General features: G+C 44.7%; 2 protein-coding genes across 3 annotated transcripts; both read left to right on the plus strand.

Annotated features, from left to right (window-relative positions):
- The first annotated feature begins 1,444 nt into the window (after positions 1–1,444).
- LOC140371680 (E3 ubiquitin-protein ligase TRIM39) lies at positions 1,445–11,428 on the plus strand. Of its 2 annotated transcripts, none has more exons than XM_072458862.1 (7): positions 1,445–1,516; positions 2,946–3,945; positions 4,641–4,736; positions 6,114–6,344; positions 7,041–7,188; positions 7,270–7,296; positions 8,594–11,427. In XM_072458862.1, the coding sequence occupies exons 2-7, from the start codon at positions 3,022–3,024 to the stop codon at positions 9,130–9,132; spliced, it is 1,965 nt and encodes a 654-aa protein (XP_072314963.1). In that variant the 5' UTR covers positions 1,445–1,516; positions 2,946–3,021; the 3' UTR covers positions 9,133–11,427. The 2 variants fall into 2 exon arrangements, with proteins under 2 accessions (XP_072314963.1, XP_072314964.1); XM_072458863.1 differs by having other exon boundaries at positions 1,448–1,516; positions 3,047–3,945; positions 8,594–11,428.
- An 842-nt stretch (positions 11,429–12,270) lies between these two features.
- On the plus strand, positions 12,271–16,537 carry LOC140371554 (E3 ubiquitin-protein ligase TRIM39-like). Its single transcript, XM_072458725.1, has 6 exons — positions 12,271–13,124; positions 13,969–14,064; positions 14,188–14,469; positions 14,754–14,901; positions 14,979–15,005; positions 15,714–16,537. The coding sequence occupies exons 1-6, from the start codon at positions 12,555–12,557 to the stop codon at positions 16,352–16,354; spliced, it is 1,764 nt and encodes a 587-aa protein (XP_072314826.1). The 5' UTR covers positions 12,271–12,554; the 3' UTR covers positions 16,355–16,537.
- Positions 16,538–18,021: the final 1,484 nt, after the last annotated feature.

Consider the following 18,021-nt stretch of genomic DNA (forward strand, 5'->3'; position numbering starts at 1 on the left):
AAAATAACTGCGAGAAGATAAAAATAAGTGAAGGATCGTGTTTCGTCTCCACCAAAACAAGAACTAAAGCCAAAACGTCCTACTGCCAAAACAATGAAGAGAATAGATTGTTACTTGTTTCAGATTGTGTCATGTCATTATATTGTATTTAAATGTTATTTTTTCACATTGACCTGCCACGTTTTGCCTTTAAGAACTGAATATATTTTGGGAGTTTTTTTTTCTGTGGGAATCCGTTTTCTACCGTCTTTTGGTACAATGAAGAAGACCGTAATGTGCATTTTAAAAATTTGTATGATCAGATATTGTGTAACTGATTAAATGTGCTTAATAAAGAGATATAAAACGAGTATCGGTGTCACAAAACTGACTTTGCGAACCTTGAAACGAATTTGAAATCTTAAATGTGTGGACACCGGCGCTCGGGCTTAAGCTGGTATTACGGGTTTAGCAGCTCTATATTAAAGTGGAGTCAGTGTTGTGGCTCGTCCAGCAATTTTTACACGACTGATTATGGAACTGGACCATTCGGCAAAATAAAACATTTTAAAGTTGATGCTGTGAGATTTGTAATGGTATGTGTGTCTGTTTGAAATGCACAGAAAAGCTGATAAATGCATTAATAATCTGCTAAATATATATTCAAATTAAATGGGAAAGAGTAATGTTGTTTTGGCTAACGAAGAATGGGAAAATGTGTCGTCTTCACAATGGAGGACCACAAAGTCACATATAAGAAATAATCCTGTCGGAAAAATGTGACCTGTTTTTACATAACGCCATGTCTAAGTGCTCATTGTTCACAGGGAAATGTAAATGTCAGAGATATTGTGGTCCTCAGAGTCTAAGATGGTTCATATGGCACTAAGTCTGAGATGTACTTTGGTGCTAGGCCATGGAGAGACTTGTACACAAGCAGAGCTGCTTTAAAGTCTCTTCTCTGAGCCACAGGGGGCAGTGCAGAGACCTGAGAACAGGACTAATGTGATGGTACTTCCTGGTTCTAGTCAGGACCCGAGCAGCAGCGTTCTGGATGTACTGCAGCTGTTTTACAGCTCGTTTGGAGAGGCCAGTGAGCAGGCCGTTACAGTCTAATCTACTGGAGACAAACGCATGGATAAGTCTCTCCAAATCGTTATTAATTGTGATAGGACACATTTTCACTGCGTATCAACTGACCTAACGGCAGCATGTAGAGGTTGAACAGAGGGGGTCCCAGGACTGACCCTTGGAGCACCCCACACGTCAGGAAGGAGCATGTGGTATCCAGCGTTTCTTTAGTATAGAAGTGTTGAAATGTTAGTATCACAGACTAGAGAGAACACGCAAACCCAGGACCCTCTCGCTGCAGGTGTAAGTTTAATTGTATCTGGGCTGAGGGACGTCGGCGGAGGGGAAAGAACGAGAAGGGGGGTAAAGTATTTCTGGCCTGCGGTGGGAGGTTTTTGGATGTGACATTGGTCCAGGCGTCTCGTGTGTCAGTGTCCGACAGCGGAGCCTCTGAGCAGCTGCTGTGGTGAGTGCCCTCCATTTACACTCCACTTTACCCGCATTTCCATATCATTTCACTAACACTGCACCATTCACCGGCGACGCCTTTTACCTTTCAGCTTTCGGCCAAACACTAAAACCAATGTCATGTAAATTCTTCTCCAAAAAGGTTGAATTCAGTGCTGCTGGCTTCATTTTAAAGTTTAAAAGTCACATTTCGGCCTCGGCGCTTGTCCTGCATGTGTCGAGTCCGGTAAAGGCTGCACGGAGCTGCTCAGGCTAAACGAGTTATAAAAAGCACAAGTTATCTTTAGCTTTACTTTCATTTTGTACAAATACAGCACATGGTTAAAGGGCATGTATGCAGTGTGGAGATGTTATGACCATTATGTCTTCTAAAAATTGATTCATTTAAACTTGACACTTGAAATTCGGTGGATATTTTGCTTGCACAATCCTGCTCAGTAATAGACGGCTAATGGATGGAAATGGCTCGATAAATAGGGAAACGAAGGCTAAATCCATTTTGTAGATTGGCAAGCAAAGAAGGATTATTTATATAGCAACTTTCACAGACTTTTCATAGTTAAAAAACAGACAAATAACACACAACTTACAGTGGGCAAAACGCACACGACAATTTGGCGCTAAAACAAAACGCTAAATTATTAGATCTCGTTTTTTCCATCGGTTTCAAGCTACGGTGACGTTCTTCTGTCATGAAAATTAAGCAATTTGAATAAAAATACATTTTTTTTTTAAATGGTCAAAAGACGGTGTAATCCTGAAACCCATGAATTGACCTCAGTGACAATGTGCTATTTTTGTGATCAAATGTGCGAACAAAGACACTTATCGTTAGTCATTATTGATTTTTTAAATTTGTATAAAACAATAAATATAAACATGAAACAAGCTATTGCAAATCATCCATGCAAAGTCTGGCATTGGAATTTGATATTGTGCTTTTTATACCAATATTTGGCAAATTTGTAGCATTCTTGTCCCCATTTTTGAGCCCTGTCCTTGTTGGATCATTCTGCGTCATCAATTTCTTTGCGATGGCCTTTAGTTGCTGCTATCAAAAGTACATTCCAAAGATATCTATTGTTTACCAAGCGTTTTAGATGTTTAAAGTCAAGTGGGATGTCATTGTTATTTGAATAATTGGCTGGGTTTTTCCTAATGTAGCTCAGTTATCTTTAAGAACGGTCCGATCCGCCCAAAACCTACAAAAAAATATGGCAATCCGACCGTTTCCTCAAAGACAAGTGCATTTAAACGGTAAAAGTGTGAACTCTCCGAAGACACAAATAGCTTTAGTTACATCGGGATCATTCATGACAGATTATGCGCCATGCAAACCGCCTCGCTGTTTCGGTTCTGCCGCGTAACGTGCTACTGACTCAATTTCTCTACACGTCATTTAATCTTCACCGCTCGATCTGTAACAGGTTCCCATGCCCCTTCCTCCTCTCGCTGTCAGACCGCTGCTGCTGCTGCTGCCGCTGCTAAGTTTAAGTGCACAGAATGACCCTGCCTCTCCGCCGTGTAGGAATGGCCTCCACGACGGGAAACCTCTCCGAAGAGCAAGTCCACTGTTCCATCTGCCTGGACGTCTTCACCAACCCCGTGTCCATACCCTGCGGACACAACTTCTGCCAGAACTGCATCCTGGGATACTGGAAGACGTCGCCGCTGTACCAGTGTCCCATGTGCAAGAAGACGTTCCAGAAAAGGCCGGACGTCAGCATCAACACGGTGCTGAGGGAAATCGCCGAGCAGTTCAAGCAGCTGAGGGTCAAAAGCAGGGACGGGAAGGTCGGCGAGGAAGAGGACAACGAGATTAGAGTCAAGGATAAAAAGTGGACGCTGGAACGACCCAAGAAAGAGGACGAGGAGCGGCTGTTGGAGAAGGATCAGTTTTTGGAGGAGCTCGAGCGAAAGCAGGACGAACGCAAAGCGAGGGAAGACGCGAAGCCGGCCGAGGAAGACCTGCCGCCCCTGATCCCGCCGGTTCCTCCACCGAGATCGCCCGCGGTTTCCAGGAAGCGAACCGAAAGTCCGCCTCGGGCTTCTCCGGCGCTGATGTCTTCGCCGATATCCGAAACTTCGCCCGCGGCCTCAATGTCCTCGCTCGCGCCGTCTTGGGTCGAAGAGGAAGTCCTCTGCGACGTCTGTTTGGGCGAAGGAAGGCCCCAAGCCGTCAAATCGTGCCTGGTTTGCCTGACGTCTTACTGCGAGGAGCATCTCAAGTCCCACGTGACGAGGTTCACGAAGCACAAGCTGATCGAGCCGGTGGCGAACATGGAGGACCGGATGTGCCCCAAACACGAGAGGTTGCTGGAGCTGTACTGCAAGAAAGACCAGACCTGCGTGTGCGTTCTCTGCACGGAGACGGACCACAGGGCTCACTACACGGTCCCGGTGGAGCGCGAGTGGAGCGACAAGAAGGTAAAGCCACTTGAGTCGGACTGAGGTTCGGCAAAGGTTGGTCACACGGTCCCACACGATGCAAAATGACACACAATACAATATTTTCACGATTTTAAGACTCGATAGTATGCTTTGGTCGACTGTGATTGGCCATTTCAAGCAATGAACTCTAGGAACGGTTAAGATTAATGTAAGGAAAGGGGTTATGATTAATTATGATTAAGGCATTCACACTTGCATCACATACAAATTGGGTCGAATCAAGTTAGATTAGATTAGTTAGGTTAGAACTAGATTAGGACCAAACCAGGACTAGAACAAGGACGATACCAAGCCTACATTAGGACTCAATCTAGGCCCAAACCAAGACCGGACAAGGAACAGGGTCAAGTCATCGTCCATCCAGAGCTTCTGCCTTTTGCAAAGCATCAGATTTGTTGGTGTCGATCTGAGAAGAAATAATTAAAACTGTTTCAAAGTTGGTCAGTGTCGTATGGCAATGTTTTCTGTCAAAGATGCAGGTGCTTTTAACCTGACTTACGTTTGAAGTCTCTGCATTTACCAAGCAAAAACTGGCACAAACAAACTAATGGAATCGTTTTTCGCTGCGGTTTCGACGATCGGTGGCCTTTGTAAAAAACGCGAGGATATGCAGGTCAACCATTTTTAGGATTGATCTTACCGTTTATTTATGTATTTATTTCCATGACCAGGCACTGCTGAAAAAGACAGAGATGGATGTTACGCAGATGATCCAGGAGCGAGTGACGAAGGTGGAGGAGATCAAACACTCCGTGGAGCTGAACAAAGTAGGATTTTAGACGCTTTCGTGGACACTAGTTTACATAGTTTACTCCTTTAGTTTGCTTGTTTTGAGTGGTTTGCAATGATTTAGTTGCCTTGTAGATTTTAGCATTGGTATTTTGATCACATTCCATGAAATATTATCTCTTCATGAAGTGAGATTATTTTATTTTGACTATTTAGTTGACATAAAGTAGACATTTACCATTACATTTGTTGGCCATATTTTTACATTTTCTTCATTGTTCGCGGCTTATTTCCTCTTAAAAACTGCTAAACTGATCATTAATAAGTCTTCATACTGTTATTTTACCAAAACAAGGAGATCATTTACAAGTTTACTAATTAGAATAATCATTAGAATCCTCCCCGTGTTACCATGGGTTCTCCGGCTCCTCCCACCGTCCAAACACAGGCATGTGTCAGGTAAACATTGGTGACTCTAAATTGGCCCTAGTGAATGACTGTGAGAGTGAAATGTCTGTAATGTCTATGTCTCTGTGTTGACCCTGCGACGAGTTGGCCACTGTCCAGGATGTACCCCGCCTAAGGCCCGAAGTCACTGGGATAGGCTCCAGTCACCCGCGACCCCGAAAGGGAACAAGCGGAAGAAAATGGATGGATTAGAATACTACAATTTTTCTTTTAGATTGTTGAAAAAATGCCAAAAGTGACATTTTTCAAACCTATGAATAACTTTCTGTTCGTCACACTCAAAACAGGATTATTCAAACATGCACGAATCAGTCAAAATATAACTCTGAGGAGGCTTAAGATGACACAAATGACAAGGATGAATTATTTTCTTGATATTACCAATGATAAAATGAAAAAAATTAAACGTATAGAAATTATTTTGATTATTTAGTTGACATAAAGTAGACATTTACCATTACATTTGTTGTACATTTTTTCATTGTTCGCGGCTTAAGAATAGAAACAGGTCCTTTATTTCCTCTTAAAAATTGCAGAACTGATAATTAATAATTAAAGTCTTAATTCTGAAATTTTCCCGAAACAAGGACTGAATTTACAAGTCTACTAATTAGAATAGTCATTAGAATACTACAATTTTACTTTTAGATTGTGGAAAAAATGCCAAAGTGACATTTTTCAACCCTATGAATAACTTTCTGTTCGTCACACTCAAAACAGGATTATTCAAACATGCACGAATCAGTCAAAATATAACTCTTAAGATGACACAAATGACAAGGACACGTTATTTTCTTGATATTCCCAACATATAAACACGTAAAAAACATGTAGAAATGGAAACCAGTCACTACGACAAGTCTAAACAAGATGAATATCCCACAGAGTGCAGATCATGTTTCCGCGGTGACGTTTTCCCCGCAGGCTCTTACGGTCGTGCTTTGCAGGCGAGCGCGCAGAGGGAGGTGCAGGAGAGCGTGCGGGTCTTCACAGACCTGGTCCGGTCCATCCAGGAGACCCAGGCCGAGCTGGTCCGGGCCATCGAGGAGAAGCGGAGGCAGACGGAGCGCTGGGCCGACGGACTCATCGGCCGCCTGGAGCAGGAGATCTCGGAGCTGCAGAGGAGGCAGGGCGACCTGGAGAAGGTGGCGCGCACGGACCACATCAACTTCCTGAAGGTGAGAGGAATCCTACAGACTGATTGACCTTCTTCTGTTTCAAACTGCAACCCTCAAGGTCGTGGGGTTCACCTCCTGGCCTCGACGTATGACTCTCGGATTCTTCTTTCTACCTATTTCGTTCTGTCCTGTCCAATCCAGTTTTTAAGGTACACAAACAGAACAAAAAAGAGCGCAGAACTCAACACAGACAGAAGAAGCCAAAAGTACTTTCCAAAGGTATCCACGGGAGCAGTTTTGTTGCCCAAGTACATAGTTCTGAAGTTCAGTGGAACGTCAGTGTCAACAAGAGTTTTCGGCACCTTATTAATCTCAGTAATCCAATATTTCAGTTTTTAAGGTATATAAGCAGAACAAAAAAGAGCGCAGAACTCAACACAGAGAGAATATGCATTTAGTCCAAAGTTTGTCAAATTTGTCCAAGTCCGAATGTCATTTTTTCCCATTTCAGTCCAGTCTTTGGTCGTTGGTGTGGTTTGCGTCATCCATTTCTTTGAGATGGCCTTTTTTCCCCTCCAAAAGTACCTTCCCAAGGTATCCATAGCAGCAGTTTTGTGGCCCAAGTGCCTAGTCCCGAAGTCCAATGGAACGCCAGTGTCGAAAAGAGTTTGCGGCGCCTTGTTAATCTCAGTAATCCAATATTTCTGAGCAACAGGACAGTCCCAAAAATCTAATGGTCTGTTTGTATTTCGTCAGCGTTTCCCGGCGCTGAGCACGCCCCCTGCGGTCAGAGACTGGTCCGACACACGCGTCCCCACCGACACCTGCGTGGGGATGATCCGCAGGTCGGTGTCCAAACTGGAGACGACCCTCAGCGACACCGTCCAAAAGCTCATAGACGACGGTAGGCCTCGAGTTCATCAGTCGCTGTTCAGTTCATCTGCACACGTGTTTGATTGATGATTCATTTGTTTTTGTTTTGCAGAGATCGAAAAGATTCAAAAGTATAGAGGTAATACACAATATGTCTGAAATATATGCTGGGCAATGGTAGTTGAAATCGCCAACTCGCTGTTTACACGACCACGAGTTTTCACAAATCCGCAATGTTTCGATACCAGATTGGCCACTCTTTTACACGACAACGAGCTACGTGTTCTTAATGCATCCACGTTCAATCCACGCTCTGCTGAAACGCTGGAGTAGGTAGTTTCATTGGAGATGGGAGGCCGTTCTGAGCCCATAAAGGCCCGTTCTCAGCCCATAAAGGCCCGTTCTGAGCCCTTAAAGGCCTGTTCTGAGCCCATAAAGGCCCGTTCTCAGCCCATAAAGGCCCGTTCTGAGCCCATAAAGGCCTGTTCTGAGCCCATAAAGGCCTGTTCTGAGCCCATAAAGGCCTGTTCTGAGCCCATAAAGGCCTGTTCTGAGCCCATTAAGGCCCGTTCTGAGCCCTTAAAGGCTCGTTCTGAGCCTATAATGACCCGTTCTGAGTCCATGAAGGCCCGTTCTTAGCCCGTATAGACCCGTTCTGAGCCCAGAAAGGCATAACAGCGCAGCAGCCCTTGGCCTCATACGCTCAAAAGTCATATGGTCTGACGCTTTTACCCAAGTTGTTAACTAGGTGTAAGATTACGTCTGCAGCTTTTTGCACCTAAAATAGCTTCCCTTCACAGTCCAGAACGGATTAGACGAGCTTGATGCATTTTCTTCATCACGTAAACAGGGCCTTGCAGTTAAGCTGGAGCCAATTGGTGAGAGCCGACAGGTGACATACTGTGTTGTACAAACTTCGGCAACTTCACACCGTTCTGCTGGTACCAACCCATAAAACTGGACAAAGGAAAACAGAACTTTGCAGGAATAAAGCATCTGGTCAGTCTGGAAAAACCCCACAGGCAGTAATTTCGTGTGCAACTGTACACCACGCTAAAACAGAACCTGATGCCCACGCAAAAACAGAGTAATTTAGTCTGATCGATTAAAGAAAGCTTTAAGCACAACTGGAGAAAAAAGAAAATCCCTACAGCAATGGCGCGTGAAGATTTAATCTGCCTTCTGTTTCCAACGATATCCTCACTCCAAGAGAGATCAAGCCAATAAAATGCTAATCAGGTACTTAACGGTGGTGAAGGAGAGTCACAAGACGGCAATCATATAACGAGGCTAACGGGTAAACACAGGCAGAGCAGTTTAAGGTCATTTTAGTGCTTCTCAGGCCTGTATCTTCAGATTGAAAATGACTTCTGCTGACTTATACAAAGCTGTTGAACGGCCGCCGCATTTCCGCTAAGATCTCCCTCTTCCCCCAGTGGACGTGACCCTGGACCCGGACACGGCGAACCCCTGGCTGCAGCTGTCCCAGGACCGTCGTCAGGTGAGGCACCTGGGCGCCTGGCAGGACCTCCCGGAGAACCCGGAGCGCTTCGACACCGTGGTCATCGTCCTGGGCAGGCGTGGCTTCTCGTCGGGACGCCACTACTGGGAGGTCCAGGTCGGCGACAAGGACGACTGGTACCTGGGCGTCGCCAAGGCGTCTGTGAAGCGCAAGGGGAGGATTTCGGTCGGCGCGGCGCAGGGCTACTGGGCTCTGGCGATGAAGAAGAGCCACGGGTACCGCGCCTCCACGACCCCGCCCCTGCCGCTCAGCGTGGAGCAGAAACCCAAGCGGATCGGCGTGTACGTGGACTACGAAGAGGGCCAGGTGTCGTTTTATGACGTGAAAAGCAGAGCGCACATCTTCACGTTCAGAGACTCGTTCACGGAGAAGATCCTGCCGTTTTTTTACCTTTACTGCTGCGACAAGGCCTCGGACACGATGGTCATCTGCTCGACGCCGGAGAAGAGCTGAGCCGGGGGACAAACGCCGGAGATTTCGCTGAGGTCGGCGCTCGTTTGCCCGTGTGCGTTCGTCTGCTTTCGTCGGATGCGGAGAACACACTCTTTCTCTGTTTTCGTGACTAACTATTTGAGCAGAAACTCTTTTGAAAGATGCTCTCCCGTCGCTTGATGTTCACTCGACACGAAATATCTGACAATTTGTTAAATTTGTTTTGATTGTATTGCTTTGGTAACGTCTCGTCTTCCGTTACGATCGACGTTTCTTTTAGTCGATGTTGCTTTTAACTGTCGCTGGTCTAGATCTGAAGACGTCTCGCCATTGGCCACCGAAACACGTCAAGGTGAATAAAGCTCGCTGAATTTTCTGTCTAAAGAATTAAGTTTTAGCTGTTGTGAACTCACTTTTTCCACGAATCATGCCTAACGTCACAACTCAGATCGTTGGCGCTTGCAAATGCTTGGTTGAAGTTCAGGTTTTGCACAAATAGTAAATGGACTGTGAGATTTAAAGGTGTTTTTTGTTAATTTAAAGGAACCCAACACAACTGACACTGTGTTTCCAGAGCCTGAACCTGCAGCTCTCGAGACACGTCCATGTGTTTGACGCGTCTGATCCACGACACGGGAGCTGGACTTTAGGGCATGACCGTTCGGATCAGAGAGACGTTTAAACACGCCGGATTTCCACTTCGAAACGGGCGGCGCAAATTAAACTACGACACACGCGAGGCTCATTCTGTTTTCTAATTGTAGAATCGGTTTGAGAACCAAAATGCCAAATTATAACGTCTGTGAATCGTGTCCAGTGTTTTTGTAACTTGAATAAATCAATGTTACAATTGTTCTTGGCAAAATGTACCGTATTCCAGCCAAAAAATGCAGAATAGAGAAGAAAAAAAACATACGTAAGTCACGCTGGAGTATAAGTCACATTTTAATTGATTTTATTTTTTTAAATAAAATCCAAGACCAAGAACAGACATTTCATCTGTAAATGCAGTTTAAAATAATAACAGATGAGAGAACATGGTGAATAGGTGTACGTATGCTAACGCTAACACCTTCAGCTACATGACGTATGCTAACGCTAACACCTTCAGCTACATGACGTATGCTAACTCTAACACCTTCAGCTACATGACGTATGCTAACGCTAACACCTTCAGCTACATGAGGCACAGACAGAACTGTGGTAAGTGTCTGGTATGTTAACGTAACATATGAACAGTTATTCAGATAACTATAGCATAAAGAACATGCTAACAAGTTTAGCAAAGCATCAGTTTTACCCCAAATCACTAAATCCACTGAATTCTTCTTCCTCTGTGTCACTTCTAAACAACTCCACAAACTCCAGAGGAAGAGGAAGTGCAGATTCTTCTTCTGCGTCGCTTAAATGCGGTTGCCAGTATGAAAATAACGAATAACATCACATATAAGTCGTTCTGGAGTATAAGTTGCATCCCGGCCAAAACTATGAAAAAAGGTGTGATTTATAGTCCAGAAAATACATTATATTTGATTTAATTTACTTCGTATCTGGCGTCACAGAGAGGTCAAGTTGGTCACTTTTGAATAGTTTTCCGTTATAAAAAAATATACTTGACATTTTACTTTTGCGCATCTTCAAACCGACATTTTCAGTGTTATCAATATTGCGACATACCTCCCACTTCTTTCACTTCCTTGTCTTTTCTCTTTCTGATCAGTTCGTGGTTTGAAAACTGGGCGACTGAGGATACTTGGCTTCGGGGTTTAACCTGAGGAATGTGATTGAACACGAGTAAATCAAAACAATCCAACCTCGATTGTCCGAAACGCAGATGCAAACCAGCCATAATCTGTTGTATTAACCCAAATGCCTCCGTATATCGTCCCTTCAAATTAAGAGTCCGTCTGCAGCCGATGAAGAGAACGCTGGGGATTCGTGGATTATTGACCCCAAAACCATAACCACTCATTTAGCAGGATATGACATGAAAGTATGTGACGTTGAACAAAATGCTATGTAAAATAAAGAAGCACTTTTAATTTGTTGTGATGTTCTGAAATAGGAAATGAAATATTGTTCAACGTGTATTTTGACTTGGTGATGTTACTCAAGCGGTCAACAAGTGACTCAGATCCGTGTTGCCGTCTTGAATGATTTGAATTCTGAATTACTTGCTTGAACGCGCGTTAATATGACATTGAGATAATTGTATTCTGATTCTGGGTCACGTGAATAAATTGAGATCTAAAACGTTTAAGTTTTGTTTCAGTGGAACGACGACTCGCCGCCCACACAGACGTGACTAATCGCGCTCCCTAACCCAGGCTGCGAGACCAGACGGGCTTCACCTCACTAGCAATAAACTCGCCAAACTAACTCTTACGTCGCACAGAAGCGGTAAGAACGTTTTTAGTTGATTTCTTAGTTGGCTTTTAGATCGATATTTGAAATGCGATCTTGGATGTTCTGACAGTTGTTGTAGAAACGCGATGTGCATGTGACGGTGACTCACTGGGTGTTTTCGGCTGAAGTGCCACTCAAACACCACATGAGAAAAGTCACTGGAACAACATTAAGACAAAAATATTGAACAATTGCTTTTCTGGGTCAAAACGTCAAATTTTAAGTACGGAACATATATTTTAGGACAGAATGTTGGAATCAAAGGTAGTCAAAAACATTGTTGCGAAAGGTGAACTATTTAACTTTATTTTTTTTGGGTCCACTACCCGTTTCTCTCCATAGATAACTCATTTTCTTACCTGGAATATTCCACATTATGGGATTGAACATAAGTGTCTTGCAGATATTCAGCCAGGATTCAGATCAGATAAGTACTTGGAATTGTAAAAAAAAATAAATGCAAATATATAAAATGTAGAAACATGTAGTAGTCATCAACACTCCTGGACGAATGAGGGACTACACCGACATATATCAAATGTACTTTGTAGTGCCTCTAGGTAAGTAACTTTGCCCCTGCATGAGTCAGGATCCCTCACATCCAGCTGCTCATGTGGCGCTGCCCTCCGGGAGGCGCTATCGGACAGTAAACGGCCACACTTCCAGACTATGCGTTTGGGGGAAGTCTTTCAATTTATTGGTTAATCAACTAATAATTTAGTCTTGAAAATGTGATTTAACTGAAAACAACAATGGAGCCACTTTTTGGACTGTGTTGTGCATTTTGTCCAAAAAAGGCATTTGGATTCGAATGTTGAACAATTTAACTCTGACTAAACTTAAAGTGGTGCTGAACGAGGCGTGGTACGATCTCTATAACCTGACCCGTGCTGCACTTTGCAACTACAGAGAAGTACTAGTAAACACTGACATGATATGTAAAACACGAGATTAGAGTCAAACCAACCCTTGACCTAGAACCCACACAACTTTTACCAAAACATAATGACACTGGTTTTCTTCTTAGATTCCCCAAAATGTCCTCCGTCAGTGTCCCGGGCTCGCTCCCTTCCGACCCCTTCCTCTGCTCCATTTGCGCGAACATCTTCACCGACCCCATGACTACTCCCTGTGGACACACCTTCTGCAAGTCCTGCCTCGATCACCAGTGGGACCGGAGCGAGTTCTGCCAGTGCCCCTCGTGCAAGAAAAGGTTCTGCGCCCGACCCGAAATGAGCAGTGTGGAGGAGGTGTCCGCCCGTCTGAAACGGAGACGGGTCGAGATCCCTGAGGCGGTCGACGGCGCGCCGCGAGTCGACTGCGACATATGCGCGGGAGCGGCCTCGCGGGCGGCGAGATCCTGTTTGGTTTGTCGAGCGTCGTATTGTTCGGAGCACCTGGAGCCCCATTTGAGAGTCCCGCCGCTGATGAGGCACAAGCTCATCCGACCGGTGGACGACATCGACGAGCGAATTTGTCCTGTACACGACAAAGAGTTGGACTTTTACTGCCGGGACGATCGAGTTTGCGTCTGCGTGCTCTGCCTCGACAAGGAGCACGAAGGCCACGCAGTAGTGTCCATGGAAGAGGAAGGAGCCCGGCAGAAGGTAAAAAGGTTAAAACGTACGCAATTAAAGGACAAATATTATGGATTGTAACGGCAGCTTAGACCTTTGTCGTGCCGGGGGATCCAGGTCTAACGCGCTCCAGTGTCCAGATTGTCCCGATAGTCCAACTTTGATTGAAATCTTGATTATATAAACAGTTCGAGTAGATGCTTCCAGACCAAGTAAAGCATGTGAAAAGGTGGGAAATGGATGGATGGCATAAGTGAAGAATACTGGAGAAGAGTAGAGGATCGTCCACTCCCGTAACCCAATCGCCCAGCACCCAAACACCTGTGCGTTAATATATACTTTTCCTCCGCACCGCACCCTGGTGGCTACAAACGTAACCCCCAGTGTGACCCAAATGAACCCCTAAACGATCGTGACAAAATGGCTCCTACATGCATTATTTGTATTGTTATTGGACTTTAAACTTGCTCTTGGGTAACTCAGCTTTGGCATCTCGTGTTTAAGAACCTAAAGTAATATAATGCATGGGTCCGGAGTGACTAAAGCTGCGTGCTCACTGTGGGCCCTGCCAACAAAAGTACAGTAGTTCTGTAACATGCCCAAAGACCTCGTTTGGTGGGCGGGGCTTACTCAGAGTAGGATAAATATCAGAGTTTTCAGATCAGATCCACAGTCTTGCTTTTCTCAACAAAAACAAGTGTCCATGTGATACAACTGAAGCTTTTTTTCTGCAGTGGGACCCCTCCTGGACGAATGAGGGATTACACCGATTTAAATGTAAAAGAGACGAGCTAAATGTGATACTGTGAAACAACTCCATCTGAACTAGAATCATCACATAGTGCACCATCAAAAATGCTGTTTTGTTTCGAAGGAAAATCTAGATTCTTTGATGTGCCGAGTCAAAATGATGATCGATGAGAGGATGGATAGAATAAAGGAGTTCACGGACACTTTGGTGACAAGAAAAGTAAGTAACCGCCATAAGAATTTAAAATGATCTAATGTTAAATGGGCAGCTGGTTTGTGGTCCCTAAACTCACATCATCAATTAAAATTAAAGTTATACTCAAAGAGACCACACCCGTAATAGCAAGTCTACACCACTAGTCTGTGCTGTTGCCTTCGTGTCTGTTTGCAGGAGAATGCCCAGAAAGAAATCCAAAGTATGGACGCAGTTATGAACATATTCACCAGAGACGTGGAAAAGGCCCGAACCAAAGTAAAAGCGAGCGTCCAGGTCAAAGTCCTCGCGGCTCAGGAACGAGGCGAACGTTCCGTCGAAGAGCTTCAGGAGGAGATCGGGAAACTCCAGCAGAGACGCTCGGAGCTGGAGGAGCTGCAGCAGAGCGACGACCCGCTGCATCTGCTGCAGGTCGGTTAAAGCCGCACCCGGCGACTTTCCAGGATGGTGGGTGGGGGATCTGCCACTGCCACTGCAAATCTGGGACTAAACCGGGACTAAACCTGGACTAGATCAGGACTAGAACAACGGCGGTAACAGGACTGAACTAGGCTAACATGGGCTCCATTTAAGACCAAATAATGGGCCAATAAGTTTGAACGGGCCCTAAATCACAAACAAAAAGACCTGTTGTGACTGAACTGTTCTACTATCAGCTGCAGAGTGAGGACTGATGGATTGTGCTTTCTTTGCAGACGCTGCAGAGGTCGAGCAGCACGTCGGCGCTGAAGGACTGGACTCAAACCGTGGTCGTCTCAGATGTTTGTGTAGAGACGGTGCGACTCGCTCTGACCAAACTTCTGGACAAGTTTCAATCGATTCTGAAAATACTGACAGAAGAAGGTATAGTTTATAGTCTCTATTCAAACTTCAGGACTGAAGCATTGGTTTGTTTTCATGTTAATGTTCTGTTTCCACAGAGATCACCAAAATAAAGCAATACAAAGGTAATAATGACAGTGGAGCCGTATTGTGTGGCCTCTCTGCTGTGAGGTAGTCATGAAAAAACGTGCATAAAACTGAAAATGAAAATGAGAGATAGAGTTTTTGAGTGGCTGACACTTTTACACATTTACATTTAAGCTTCCCTGGAGTTTGGCTCTTCATACGGACACGCCCTCAAAGCATCAACAGACACTTCTGTCCTAAAATAACACCTGGATCCTAAAATAACACCTGGAGGAAATGAGGTTTATGTTAAGTCTGCTTATTAGCATATAAGATAACAAACGTTAGCCAGCTGCTAACTGCCTGAGACAATGTGCCCATTGCACGTCTGGAGTGATTTTCTCTAAGTCCACGGTTCCTCCTGATGACGACAAACAGGATCTTTGAAGATGTTATAGAAAAGTAATCCTTTCTTTAGAGACTTGAAGCTGACACACAGAGCAGCAAGCGCTAAACCTCCGGGTCCTGACACAGACCTTGGCTCAGTATCTCGGGATGAGTCCTGACAGGTCGCCCAGAGCAGTGCAGTTCGTACACAAGCCAATTCCAAGTGCTTCACAGAACAGGAAAAATGCCAGGATGAGGAATCGGTCAAATGTAGACGTCTCATACAGGAACAACGTTTTGTTTTGTTGATCGTAAAAGTATCATCAATCTTTGCGAACAAATTGAAATGGATGAATTCGAAACTCTTCTGTTCTTTTCAGAGTCATTAACCTTTGACCCCGACACCGCAGGCCCTAATCTTTACGTGTACGACTTCGACAAACGCATAAAGCACATCAAGCACCCTACCAGACCCGTGTCGGTTAGCGCCGGGAGGTTTACGCTCCCCATGGTCTTCACAACCAAGGGCTTCACCTCCGGACGCCATTACTGGGAGGTCCAGGTTGGCCGCCGAAGCGATTGGGAGATGGGCGTCGCCAAAGAATCGGTGTCCAGAAACGGCAACGTCGTTTTAAAACCCGACAACGGATATTACGCGATCGAAAAAGACGGTCTCACCTATAGCGCCAACTGCGTACCGCCCAAAGTCTTACATTTGGCTCCCAGACCTTGCGTGATTGGAGTGTTTTTGGACTACGAAGACGGGAGGGTGTCTTTTTACGACGTCCACAGAAAGGCACACGTTTACTCGTTTAAGGGAGAGAAGTTTGCGGAAAAACTGTTCCCGTACATCTACCTGTACAGCAGGGCGAAGAAGTCGGAACCGATGGAACTGCTCAGCGGCTACGGCGGCGCTTCGTTAAAGGTTTTCGAGAGCGGTGGAAAAAGACAAATGGAACTGTCCGGCGCGAGAGAGGAACGAGCCGAACAACCTCAACCTGAGCCGAAGAAGCCGGAGTAGAGGTCGGATGAGTCTTTGGAGCTCCCAGCATGCACCGCTGAACTCCACGGCGATGGCGGTGGAGGACTCGGTTCAGGGCGTCGGCAGCAAACTTTATTGGGGGTTTCAGAGATCGTGGATAGTTTTTTGAGGGAAGGTTAAATCCGGCATATTTGCATGTGATCATGTGAATTAATATGCATTTTTGTCCCATTTCTAATAAAAAATACTAAAATAAATACAAAAATAAATACAAATAATTTATACAAATAAATAAATAATGGTGAATAAACTACAAATGTACTTCTGCATTAATTTGGGTTTTCGTTTGGAGAAAGATTTAACCGCTCTAAATCTTTATCAATAATGTGTTGAATGTATCAATAAAGCGAGAGAGGGAGAAGTTTAAAGAGAAACGATCACAAAGGCTTCAGTGACTGTTTAATAAAACCACAAGCTAAAGTTAAACCAGTGATTTTCAGGCATTTATTGCGTTGACATGACTGAATCGGCCTCACAGAACGAAGTCATCAATATCAGCGAACGTTACGCGATGCGGAGAGAAAACCTTTCCTCTTTCGTCGCTGCCACATCCTTAAGAATGATCGTTTACAGGTCGTGAACAGTAGAGACTAAACAGAGGCTCCTTTAACCAAAACTGTAAAATCCCTTGTGTCTTTTGCACCGTCAGCTTTTTCCCGTGAGAGCTGTGAAGAGGGGAACTCACGAGCCACTGAAACCAAAAGCAAGAGTTTAAAAAGTGTCTAGACTTAAGAAGGCGGAAGTAATATTAGTTTGAAGTAACTTTAGTCGTTTTTTGTTGTTTTTTTGGAGCGCTGAGGTGTGAGACGAGACAAAACAGGGAAAACATTAGCATTTTCTTCCGCACAGAGCTATATACCAGCCCTTAAAGTCGCACCTAACACACCAAACTGTACAATCTTACTCAATGATGGATCGTGCAGAAGGATTTCTTCATATCCAATTCCGAGCCTGATGTATTCAAATTTTAACTCTAAAAAACAAGGCCAAATTAGAATTTTTACGCCAAATTTCCATCAGATCTTGTCACTCCAACACGATAAACGACCCACAATCCCCTGTGTACATTGTTGTGTGTGTCTAATGTATTTATGAACCGTTATTTAACCAGATGAGAACTTATTGAGACCGAGTGAAATATGAAATATGAGAGCGCACAAATAACGAGAAACATTTACACGATCAAGATATGTTTAATGGATCGTTTTTTGAACAGACGTGCACAGTTTTAACCGTTTTCGTGCACATTTTCATCAGCAAACGACAGAAAACCTTCTCCAAATGACGTTCCCGCCGCATCTCGCCCTAGATCCTCGTACGCGTGTTGTAAACTGTTACTTATTTACCATCTTCTGCAGCTCCTGACACATCCATCTACGGAAAAAGCCGTCAAATAAACCCTCGTGTGTCGCAACGTTCTGAGAGACTGTGGACCTTTGAGATGATAAATCAATAAAACGCGGCCCGTCGACTGTTCTCGCCGCACGTCTTTTACCGTCAGTGCTTTACACGCTCCACAAAACGTCCTTAAAGCGGCGGAAACGGTCAATAACTTTGCGATAACTTGAATATTTTCGACACAGACGTGACTTTGGCGCAGAACGACGGGCGCTGAGTCACGTTTCGGAGCCGGTTACGTCATCGGC

Source organism: Eucyclogobius newberryi, unplaced genomic scaffold (assembly GCF_026437365.1).
Source record: "Eucyclogobius newberryi isolate DKJ021-1_F unplaced genomic scaffold, fEucNew1.0.hap1 SCAF_22, whole genome shotgun sequence".
Lineage (NCBI taxonomy): Eukaryota > Metazoa > Chordata > Actinopteri > Gobiiformes > Gobiidae > Eucyclogobius > Eucyclogobius newberryi.